This window comes from Anabrus simplex, chromosome 3 (genome assembly GCF_040414725.1).
Source record: "Anabrus simplex isolate iqAnaSimp1 chromosome 3, ASM4041472v1, whole genome shotgun sequence".
Classification (NCBI taxonomy): Eukaryota; Metazoa; Arthropoda; class Insecta; order Orthoptera; family Tettigoniidae; genus Anabrus; species Anabrus simplex.
In genome coordinates, this window is record NC_090267.1 from 467,508,781 (window position 1) to 467,521,306 (window position 12,526).

Consider the following 12,526-nt stretch of genomic DNA (forward strand, 5'->3'; position numbering starts at 1 on the left):
CTCTTTGAAGGGATTGTTAGGGCTTTGTGGTCCTCCCAGTACTTCTTCAGACACTCCGATCTTCGTGCCCTTTCCTCAGTTGAAAATATGCGTGGTGTTGGTTTGTTTCGTGTAAGGGTAAAGCGGATGTTTGTATTCTTGAGTTTTGTATTCAGTTTTATGTTATTTGTGGTGTCTTCTGTTGTAAGGCCTATTTCCTTCAGATCCTCTCTTACTTCTCTGATCCATTTACATCCTGTTGTGGTATTTTTTGAGACGAGATTTTGTGGTACTAGTTGTTTCAGAAGTCTTGAATCCTGCATCCTCATGATATGTCCAAAGAATCCCAATCTCCTCTTACACATAGTATCTGTAATGGGTTCTAGCTCTTTGTACACGACTTTGTTAGGTATTACCTGCCACTGTCCATCTTTCTGGTATTTTTTTGTTGATGCAGGTTCTTCCAATCCTCCTCAGGTGAAAAAGTGTTTCAGCTGCATATGTAGCTTCCGGTTCTATAATTGTGTTGTAGTGCATTTATTGATAGACATTTCTTTTTGTAGATATCCCATGTTAATTTTTGTGCTTTAGCTAATCTATTTGTTCTTGTTTGGATTGAGATTTTTTCATTTAGGTTATGTGTTATTACCTCTCCAAGATATTTAAATTGAGTTACTATTTTGATTTTATTACCATTTATGGTAACTTCTTTTAGTTGTGTTGGTTTTGGGGGCATAATTTCTGTTTTTACAAATGATATTTTTAGGCCTGTTTTATTTGCAATGTTTTGAAGTTCTGATATCTGGGTTTTTGCTTCTTTTATGTCCACTGCTAGTAATGCTAAATCGTCAGCGAAACCCAGGCAATTTTTTATTTATTTTTTGGCCAATCTTTATTTTCGGGGGACATTTCCTAAACCATTCTCTCATTACCATTTCTAGAGTACAATTAAATAATAGTGGTGAGAGCCCATCTCCCTGCCGTAGTCCAGTTTTAATTACAAATGTCTCTGATGTTTCACCCCTAAACCTCACTTTTGATTTGGTGTTAGTGAGAGTCAATTTTATCATGTTTATGAATTTGGGGTGTAGTCCAAGGTGTCTTAAAATTTTAAACAGAGATTCTCTATGGATGCAATCATAAGCTTTCTTGAAATCTACGAATGTTGTCACCATATCTCTGTTTCTTCTCCTGTTACAGTCCATTATCAACTTCAGACTCATGATCTGATAAAGACAGCTCCTCCAGGGTCAGAAACCTCCTTGATATTCTCCTAGTTCTTTCTCAAGTTGTAAACTTATCCTATTAAGGATGATTATTGAAAATATTTTGTATGTTATGTCTAGGAGCAAGATTCCCCTGTAGTTATTAGAATCAGTTTTGTCTCCGTTCTTTTTTTCAGTGGGTGAATGAGGGCTGTTGTCCAGTGTTCTGGTAGTTCTTCTTTAATCCAGATAGAGACAAGTTGTTGATGGAGGACAACTTTTGCTGATCTTCCTGCATATTTCCAGATTTCTGCAATGGTCTGATCTTCTCCTGGCGCTTTGTAGTTTTTAAATTTATTCAGAGCTTGGTAGACTTCCTTTATTGTGAGGGGATTGATGTTCTCTAGTGGTGTTTTTATCGGGATGTTGGTGTCCAAATGAAGGAGTTCTGTAGGTTCCTCACAATTTTAAACCTTGTTGAAATATTTAGCCAGAATTTATGCATTGTCTTTATTGTTATGAGCCAGTTTACCATTTTCCTCCTTCATCAGTAGGGTTAGGGGTTCATATTTTTGGAGCTGTTTTCTGAAGGTTTTGTAGTAGTCCCTTGATTGAGTTTTATTGAATTGTTCTTCAGTTAACTGCAGTGTGTCCTTATGATGTTGTCTTTTTATTCTTAAGACATGGGTAGTTTCTTTTCTCTGTTTTTCTAGATTTTCATAGGATATTTCTGTTTTTTGGGACTGATGTAATAGCCATACCTGATGTCTTTTCTCCACTGTTTCATCACATTCACTGTTCCACCATTGGTGTTTTTTACGTGGTTTAATTGGAGCCAGGTCTTCTACAATTTGTTTAAGGTTGTGTACTAAGTTTTCAAGTTTATATGTGATTTTTATTTTTTCAGTTGCTTTCTGGTAATTTTTGTTGTTGATTAGCTGGGTAGGATCTATTTTTCTTTTAATTTTAAGGGCTTGCTTTTGTTGTCTCCTCTGGGGAGTGAGTTTAATTTTAACTACGTAGTGATCTGAACCTGTGTCTATTCCTCGGAGGATTTTGACATTATAGATCTCTTTGTGGTGGTATTGTCCATGCAGATGTGATCCAGTTGCCATTCTCCTTTAGTGCAGTCAGGGTGTTTCCATGTTTTGAGTTTTTGAGGTTTCCTCTTAAAACATGTAGATTTTGAGATTAAGTTATGGTTTAATGTTAGAAATTTCATAACTGGTCCGTATTGAAAAAAAGATTTACAATTAAGAGATGAAAGTATATGATTATCCACCTGTTCAATACAAATTCAAATGTGATATACACTGAAATGTCACATTTTATTCATAAATATTAGGGACCGGTTTCGGCATATTTATGCCATCATCAGCCTAAAGTTCACAAGGACATAAGTAAATTACATACATGTCATTACACATTGGCAATTCATACTAGCATTGATATATACAAAATTTTTGAATGTATAAAATTTTTGAATGTATATCATATTTGAATTTGTATTGAACAGGTGGATAATCATATACTTTCATCTCTTAATTGTATATATTAAGTTATGGCTTCTACACAGGTCAACTAGTCTCTCTCCATTTTTATTTGTTTTCTTGTGTGCTGGCCATTTTCCGATGATGTCATGGTATTTTCTTTCTCTGCCTAGTTGAGCGTTGAAGTCACATCTAATAATTTTACATGGTGTTTGGGGATGAACTGAGTTTATTATTTTAAGGCTGACCAAAAATCCTGTTTAAAATTGTGTGACATTCTTCATCACTCTCTTCCTGGGTATACCTTTATAAAGTCTGTACCCTTGGGATTCCAGGGCATCCTGGTCAGTGTTTCTAATTTCCTGTAATCCCATGATAAGAATTTTCATTTATATATGTCAAATATTTTAATTTTGATTTTTGCCTATTTAATAAATTGTGTTAATTTGCTAACAACCCCTACGATTAAAGGATCCAGTGTGATATTTTTCTCTTGATTATTTACAGGTTGGTGAGTTACACGGAGACATGTCTCAGCCTCAACGATTGGAAGCTCTTCGTCGTTTCAAAGATGAGGAAATAGATGTACTGGTTGCCACAGATGTGGCAGCTCGAGGTCTTGATATACGTGGGGTCAAAACCGTAAGCTCATATCATTACAAATTTAAAGATCATTGCATTTTTAATGACTTAATTAGATAGCTCATAACTGCTAGAAAGCCTCACTAGAAATTGGTATACCATATTTCCTCGCATATAACTCGCTCTTTTTTTTGACAAAAATAAGTGTGAACCATTTCGGTGCATGATATATGTGGGGATTTGTGTGCAAAAGATCATATTTCCGAAAAAAAAGACAAAAAAAACAAAAAATTTGCATTACGCTATTGAAACAAGACAACTGGCATACTTACCCTATTCATTGTCACTGCCTTCAGTCTCCGAGTTATTCTCGCGTTTAAAGATAAAAATTTCATGATGTTCCGTATTGAACTGTATTACAATTAAATTGAAATAACAAATGACGTTGTTCAACCTATTCAGCACAAGTAAATAAGAAATGTAGTGTTACATTCTTATTTAATCAGAAGCGGAAGCAGTACCGGTTTTGACCTCCAATCTGGGTCATCATCAGCCGAATCAAACTATTAAAACAATGCATAGGAAAACAAGAAATTAAAGGATGAGTCTTTCACAAAAAACAGTTGAAGAAGCAATATAAGATAATGGGGATTAGCACTGCGCGATTTTAAATCGTAAAATCTAGAAGAAGCCGCCTCTGTGGTGTAGTGGTTAGCGTGATTAGCTGCCACCCCCGGAGGTCCGGGTTCGATTCCCGGCTCTGCCACGAAATTTGAAAAGTGGTACGAGGGCTGGAGCGGGGTCCACTCAGCCTCGGGAGGTCAACTGAGTAGAGGTGGGTTCGATTCCCACCTCAGCCATCCTGGAAGTGGTTTTCCGTGGTTTCCCACTTCTCCTCCAGGCGAATGCCGGGATGGTACCTAACTTAAGGCCACGGCCGCTTCCTTCCCTCTTCCTTGCCTATCCCTTCCAATCTTCCCATCCCTCCACAAGGCCCCTGTTCAGCATAGCAGGTGAGGCCGCCTGGGCGAGGTACTGGTCATACTCCCCAGTTGTATCCCCCGACCAAGAGTCTGAAGCTCCAGGACACTGCCCTTGAGGCGGTAGAGGTGGGATCCCTCGCGAAGTCCGAGGGAAAAACCGAACCTGGAGGGTAAACAGATGATGATGATGAAAATCTAGAAGAAGTAGGTCAGTCACTTACAGTATATGAAGTAAGGCGCAATCTTCTGAAGAGTAGCACAACACACGCAATGTTCAGCACTGTGCCTCAAAATGTTTATGAGAAGAGGTGAACAGTTAAGTGAGCCAGCCTGCATATACTATCAGGCGCAAAGTCACAACACAATTTAATAAATATGAAGTCCCAAAATTGTGTAGAAGTCGAAGACGAGTCGCTTGATTGAAGCAAGTTGCTAGCTCCTGAAGATCAGCGCAACATACTCAATGTCCGGCACTGTGCTTTCAAATGCCGACGAAACTCGGTGAATAGCTTAACGATCAAGCCTGTAATTGTTTCGGTTGCGAAAATATTTATAATACAATTTAATATAATATAATGGGGAACATGCATGATCCGGGGTTTTAATTAAAAATATGATATTCTGATACAAAATTTCATGCAGAATTCAAAAATGTGATCAGAATGTACAAATATTAACTCCAAATATGATAAAAATCTAAATTAAAGTATGAAAATGTCACGTGACGCAAGTAAGCGATTCCATTGGTCTGACGTCATCGTACAGGTTGACTGAATTAGCAGACGAAATAACACATAGTGTGCTGTGAGAAACAGGATACACTTCACGTATTTCTACTGTATGTTAGTGTCTGGTATAGTTAAATTCGTGGTCTATACATTTGGTAATAATCTGAGTGGTATATTTTGGACTTCAAATGAATCCTGCGCAGACAGTGAGGCAGAAAAACTTATAAATGGTGTGTAGTTCCGATGTGCAATATCACATCGCATACCACATACAGCCCCAAACAAATTGATTATTATTTTCCAAAGGACACTAAAACTAGGGAGAAATGGATGTTGGCGAGCCGGAGAAGTGCTGGGGATATATCGGAAAAGTCTACAGGTTATTTCTTAGAAGATCATTTTAATGTAAGTTGAATTTGTTTGAATGTTCTATCACTTTTCCATGTCAGCTGTTCTAGTGGTAAATCTTTAAATTTTAATGTATGATGCTTTAATTAAATGCTTCAATTACATCTTGGAATATTAAAGTAATAAACAGTGCATTCATTAATGCTGATTATTACAGTATTCTCCAAAGCTGACCTAAGTTTTGGGTGATCCATGTCAAAGTAAAAAAAATCAAAGGGGTTATGAACCATATTGACAGCTCTAATTATACCAATTTATCTTGACATGCGACAGTTATTTATGTCTTTATTGAAGAGCTTACATTTTTAAGCAAATGTAGACTATAGCTAAATACTCTATAATATAACAAAAAGTAGGCGTGTACATCATGAAAGAAAACAACGTGAATTTAACAAGTGTATATCGCTACACAAAACCAATGCTTGTCGATTGGAGTGGTCTCAACCTCAATAGTTAACTATGCTCAACTATGATAATTATCATAATATTAATGAAATAAATATCATAATTGCACACAGATGAAAATACATTACTGGCACTAAAAATAACAGTGATGTTGATGTTTAAAATATTGTCCAAACTTAGCCTAAGTTTTAGGGTATAGAAGCCAAGTCAATAAACTGAAGGGTAAAAATCACAGAACCCACAGACATTCCTATATTGAACGACTAAAATGTCACCAAAGCACTTTTCTTGCTTGACATGTTCAGCTTGTTAAAAGCTAAATGTAATTACTATTATTGGCATTACGCCCCACTAACTACTCCTACGGCTTGCGGAGACGCCGGTGTAGGAATTTAGTCCCGCAGGAGTTCTTTTAGGTGCCACTAAATCTACCGACATGAGGCTGACGTATTTGAGTACCTTCAACTACCACCGGACTGAACCAGGATAGAACCTGCCAAGTTGGGTTCAGACGGCCAGCGCCTCAACCGTCTGAACCACTCTGTCCGATTTGTAAAAACTTTTTTTTGCTAGGGGCTTTACGTCGCACCGACACAGATAGGTCTTATGGCGACAGTGGGATAGGAAAGGCCTAGGAGTTGGAAGGAAGCGGCCGTGGCCTTAATTAAGGTACAGCCCCAGCATTTGCCTGGTGTGAAAATGGGAAACCACGGAAAACCATCTTCAGGGCTGCCGATAGTGGGATTCGAACCTACTATCTCCCGGATGCAAGCTCACAGCCGCGCGCCTCTACGCGCACGGCCAACTCGCCCGGTTTGTAAAAACTAGATGAAGTCATATTTTTTATCTTTATCATGTATAACTTTTTTCCTCCACCAAGATATTTAATGTTTCTCTTTCATGGGCCTCGGAAGTGGGTAGGCCAGTTGCCCCGACCATATATATATATATTTTTTTTTTTTTTTTTTTTCAGGAATGATAGATTATAGACCTATAGTACTTTGATCTTTCTTTTTTTCTTTCTTTCTTTTTTAATCAGTTTACCCTCCAGGGTTGGTTTTTTCCCTTGGACTCAGCGAGGGATTCCACCTCTACCGCTTCAAGGGCAGTGACCTAGAGCGTGAGACTTTGGGTATGGTGATACAACTTGGGAGGAGCACCAGTACCTACTCCAGGTGGCTTCGCCTGCTATGCTCAACATCGGTCTTGTGGGAGGATGGGAAGATCGGAAGGGATAGACAAGGAGGAGGGAAGGAAACGGCCGTGACCTTACGTTAGGTGCCTGGAGGAGAAATGGGAAACTACGTAAACCACTTCGAGGATGGCTGAGGTGGGAATCGAAACGCTTCTACTCAGTTGACCTCCCGAGGCGGAGTAGACCCCGTTCCAGCCCTCGTACTATTTGTTTTCAACTGTCATGGCAGAACCGGGAATCGAAACCGGGCCTCCGGGGGTGGCAGTTAATCACATTAACCACTACACCACAGAGGTGGGCTAGTACTATAATGCTACCTATATGTTTGGACGTATATAAAAGATGCCACTTACCAATTTGCTTATGATCCGCGAATTTTTGCAGCCATAAAAGTCACTATTTTTCAAGAATGATGACATCTACACATGGTAGATTGTCTGACTGTGCTGTTTTGAACACTTTTTCTGTCATTTTGAAGTTATTCGAACAACAAACAATCGGCTTTTAGTAACAGCTGATGCACAATGGCTGGTAGAGCTGCATGCGGTACTGGATCATGACGTCACAGCGTGCCGCTTACGTCAGAGGACGTTTTACTCTCCTTGCGGAAAGGGACTTTTAAATATTTTTTTAATGGTAGAAAACAAGGCAACTTACCACAATGTTATACGTTTACGTACTATTTCATTGGTGTACTTTTCAAAATAAATATTTTTGAAATTTATGCATGTTTCCTATTGAAGTATGTAACTAGATACTTGTAGATTCTTTAGAACAGTTGACGTAAAAAAACAATTCTGAAGAGAAAAATGGTAATAAGCGCAATACTGGAAACAAATGAAAAACGCATATGCACAGCGCGCTACTTCTTGAAGATAAGAATTCAGGTCGTAATTGAGGTAGTCCAAGGCAGCGCAAGGCATGAGTTTAAATTTGAATGTTGCAAAGACCCAAAATGCAGGTGGCACTATATTATACAGTTCAATTTGGAAAGTAGGGGCTTTTTTTTTAATCGAGAGGGTAGGTGAAAAGAAAAGATAGGATAAGTTAATAAAGGAGGAGGATTAGTAGATAAGAGAAGATTAAAAGGATTGGACGTTAAAAGAGGATGGGAAAGGATAGGGTAGAGAAATAAAGGAGCGGTAGTTTAGGGTGGGTTAGGAGGGTGGGTTCTTGGAGGTAGAAAATGTGGGTAGGAACTGTGTAAGGCATGGAAAATTGAATTCGGGTTTAGAAATTTAGTATTTCAATTATATTGAATTATATTAAATTGTATTATATATATTTTCGCAACCGAAACAATTGCAGGCTTGATCATTAAGCTAATCACTGAGTTTCGTCAGCATTTGAAAGCACAGTGCCGGACATCGAGTATGTTGCGCTGATCTTCAGGAGCTAGCAACTTGCTTCAATCAAGCGACTCGTCTTCGACTTCTACTTAAGTTTGGGACTTCATATTTATTAAATTGTGTTGTGACTTTGCACCTGATAGTATATGCAGGCTGGCTCACTTAACTGTTCACCTCTTCTCATAAACATTTTGAGGCTCAGTGCCGAACATTGTGTGTGTTGTGCTACTCTTCAGAAGATTGCTCTTTACTTCATATACTGTAAGTGACTGACCTACTTCTTCTAGATTTTACGATTTAAAATCGCGCAGTGTTAATCCCCATTATCTTATATTGCTTCTTCAACTGTTTTTTTGTGAAAGACTCATCCTTTCATTTCTTGTTTTCCTATGCATTATTTTTATATTTTTATTCAGCTGATGATGACCCAGATTGGTGGTCGAAACCGGTACCGCTTCCGCTTCTAATTAAATAAGAATGTAACACTACATTTCTTATTTACCTGTATTGAATAGGTTGAACCACTTTATTTGTTATTTCAATTTAATCACTCTTGTGTGCATCATTCTGGTAACCATTCCATACTGCATCATCCTGACTTCCATCGCATTTGCGATGCCCCTCTTCAAGAAACTCTTCGCAATAACGTCTGTTGACACCATAACCTATGCCCGCATAACCCAATCACACACGAGTTCAACTGACAGCCTCTTTATTTTGCCTGCTGGCGTCAGCTCATGCTTCCCTCCTGCCATCCATTTGGCGTACAATTTCCGTATGTTTTCCTTGAAGTGCTTGTTGACTAAGGGCTGTAGATAATGTGTGAGTCCACCAAGATTTACAACAAAACCAGTTTTCATTTCCTGAAGACGTTTCTTTGTGTCTTCCACCAAGTGTCCGCAGAAACTGTCCCACACTAGCATTGCTGGGTGTTGAAGCAGTGCCCGTTGTTGTGTTCCCCACACCATATGGACCCAGTCCTGGTTAAGAGCTGTATCCTCCATCCTATCTCTTGAACCCGTACATGAATGCCTTTGGGGGATTTCGCTTCTGACAGTGTTTTTTCTTTTGGAAATAATGTATGGTGGCAATTTTCTTCTGTCTGCAGTTATTGCTAGCATGGGAGTGCAACACTGTTTTTCACACCCAGTTGTATGTACAAGCACGCTAGATTCTCCCTTCTTCTTTATGGTGGTGTTGCATGGCATGTCGAAGTTTATTGGGGTTTGATCTGCATTGCCAATTTGAGATATGAGGTAATTGTTTTTCTTCCAAATTGCTATCACATAGCGATGAAAATCTATGATTTTGTCACTGAAATCGCTTGGCATTCTCTAGCAGAGAGATGTTTGCCTTCACAGACACAGTCCCTTTCGTGTCATGTCTTCTTTATGGTGGTGTTGCATGGCATGTCGAAGTTTATTGGGGTTTGATCTGCATTGCCAATTTGAGATATGAGGTAATTGTTTTTCTTCCAAATTGCTATCACATAGCGATGAAAATCTATGATTTTGTCACTGAAATCGCTTGACATTCTCTAGCAGGGAGATGTTCGCCTTCACAGACACAGTCCCTTTCGTGTCATGAATTTACGGATCCATCCCCAGCTCACTTTCAGATCCGAACAGCTGATTCCTTCTTTAATTGCTAGTCTGCGAGCTTTGAAATGTAGCAACTCATGCAAGATTCTACGGCCATCATTTTGCAACTCTGTAACTTAATGAAGCAACTCATCTTCTAGCTCAGAAAACTTACCAGTTTTCGGCCCTCTGAATGCCTTACGTGTTCGGTTGGTGGTTTCTAGTGCAGAGAAGAGAGTGGGAGTCTAAATCATAGACACAACTGTTATTTAGTTTCTGTGGTGGCTGCATAAATTAATTGACAGTTAGTCTCAGACAAATATTGGATTATCCAAGATTTGGAGGTTTGATAGCTCATAATGTTTTTTGCTTCAGGTGATCAACTTCCTAATGCCACCAACCCTGGAACACTACATTCATCGAGTTGGTCGTACTGCTCGAGCAGGTCGGGCTGGTGTCTCTGTGTCGCTTGCTGGTGAAGCAGAATATAAGTTAGTCAAAGAAATCATCAAAAATGCTCGCACTGCGCCCAAGAGCCGTGTTATTCCTCCTGGTATGTTAATGTATACGTAAGTAGGTCTGCATGATATTATGTTCCAGTGGTCACATTTGGGTGGATTTAATCTTGCCATCCACATAGCAAATGTGGAAAATTGTGCCAAGGAATCATAAACAGTTTCTATATCTTAAGTCCTAGGATCATTAAGATAAACAACCTGTTTTGCCCCATTAATATTTCATATATAAAAAAGGTTTTTATTTTAACTGTCTATTCAGTTTCTTCACTTACTATCTTCTTTTAATAATGATAATTTCAAGGAGCTGTGTTGATGAAAAGTACAAACATTTAAGTGAAATATAATGGCATAGAATATCAGTCACCATAATCAATAATTATGAGCCATGCAATCTTACTTGGAGAGAAATAGTTTACCTCGTTAGTACGTTCCTCATTAACACGTTTTCCTGCATAGCACGTCGCAAATGCAAAGTTCTGATACTCGTCATATTAAAACTATATAAAAAACCTCACTCATCGCTTCACGAATTTTTGCTATTACTACTTAGTACCATCACATTTTTCCCACCCCTGAAAATGTTATTTGCCATCCATTGTGAAAGAAATGTGATTTCCGTCTCTGGTAAGAGCCGTCACCACAGTTGCTTGATTACGGAAAAAGGCCTTACGTTCCTGAACTTCACAGAATAAGTGCATTTTGTGAGGAGCAAGCCGTTATCCTAAGAAATTTTCAGTTTTGCTTGCTGATCAGCAGCGAGATTGTTGAATAACACAGTGAGCCTATAGCTTGTATTTCGCATTCCATTCACAAGTTAGAAATTTATTTTATTTTGAGTGGTACAATGAAGTGTAGCGAATATTTGTCACGTGATACGGTAGCCTATATCTGGATTAGGAACATAATTGTGTGAAATTGACTAGCGTGGTGCATATTTGTCTTGTGATAGCCTAGTTATGTTAAATTGTGAAATTCCTTACTAAAGAAGACAAAATTAAAAATCTGTCAGAAAGTGGACAGGCGTCCGCATCTTAAAGCGTGCAGAGGTTGCGAATGTTGAACTCGCACCTTCGAGTTTTGACTCGATCATTCGAGTTGGTCAAAGTTTGTTCAAAATGGCAGCCAAAGTCATTCCTGCCAGTCACACATGTTTGAGTGTAACCCCCAATTCATTGTCTAAGAGTGTGACCAGAAAATAATGTTTAATAACCCACTGCTCCGAAATAAAAGGCATCTTCTATCATTTGTTTTAGAGTGTGATCTGCAATAATACTTTGATATTTTTATTGGCCCCCGTGTACATGTTTTCATATTTGTTCTCTCGTGTTTTTCACGCCTTTTAATACTTTCCTCTCATCTTTAGAAATAATAGATATAGTTTTCACTGTACCCGCAGAGACATAACGTAAAATGCCCTCATGTTACAAATCTCATGTTATGGTCTGTATTGAAATGTACTTAAAGTCAAATAATAATACAGTGGAACCTTGATTATCCGTTCCCGGAAAGTACGTTTTCCCGGAATATGCGTTCAAATTACGAGGTCCCGAGAGCATCGTAATTAAATCACGTTGTAAAAGTCCCGCATTATCCGTTCCTCGAAGAAACGATTTCCCGGATCAACCGTCCAGAAATTCCAGTCCCATCAACGCTAAATCCTCGATCAATCGTTTTTTAATAAACTGTATCTCACGAAAGGGCGGCTATGGCATATTTATGGATCTTGGCGTTCGGCGATCGGCTGTGAACTTGCATAAGGGACCATCTTAGCATCGCATTCGGGTGGTATTGTTTAGAGAATCTCGGAAAATCATAGGGCAGAGAGTGGCCACAGCAATTGCTAGAAGACACGGCGCATTTCTACAGCTCTTCGTGAAGACGGAACGAGTTTCGTCAAATGTTCGCACTTATAAAACGTCCATATTATGTCCAGGGTTAGATGTTTTCTTATTTACATTTTTTCGATCGTACTGCCGAAGGGGTTTTCGGCACTTTGCTCAGGGCACTGCAGACCTAAATGGGCTTTCAGGCAGGAATCGAAACTGCTCCTTAACACAAATTCAGTATTTTTTATATTATCGTACATGATTATGTTAGCGAGACG

General features: G+C 38.8%; 1 protein-coding gene across 1 annotated transcript in view; it reads left to right on the forward strand.

Annotated features, from left to right (window-relative positions):
- Rs1 (Dead-box helicase Rs1) overlaps positions 1–12,526 on the forward strand; it is a 117,822-nt gene that overhangs the window by 51,657 nt on the left and 53,639 nt on the right. Inside the window, exons 10-11 of the mRNA XM_067144654.2 lie at positions 3,182–3,316; positions 10,280–10,457. Coding sequence (XP_067000755.2) covers positions 3,182–3,316; positions 10,280–10,457 — 313 coding nt within the window. The remainder of the gene's footprint in view (positions 1–3,181; positions 3,317–10,279; positions 10,458–12,526) is intronic.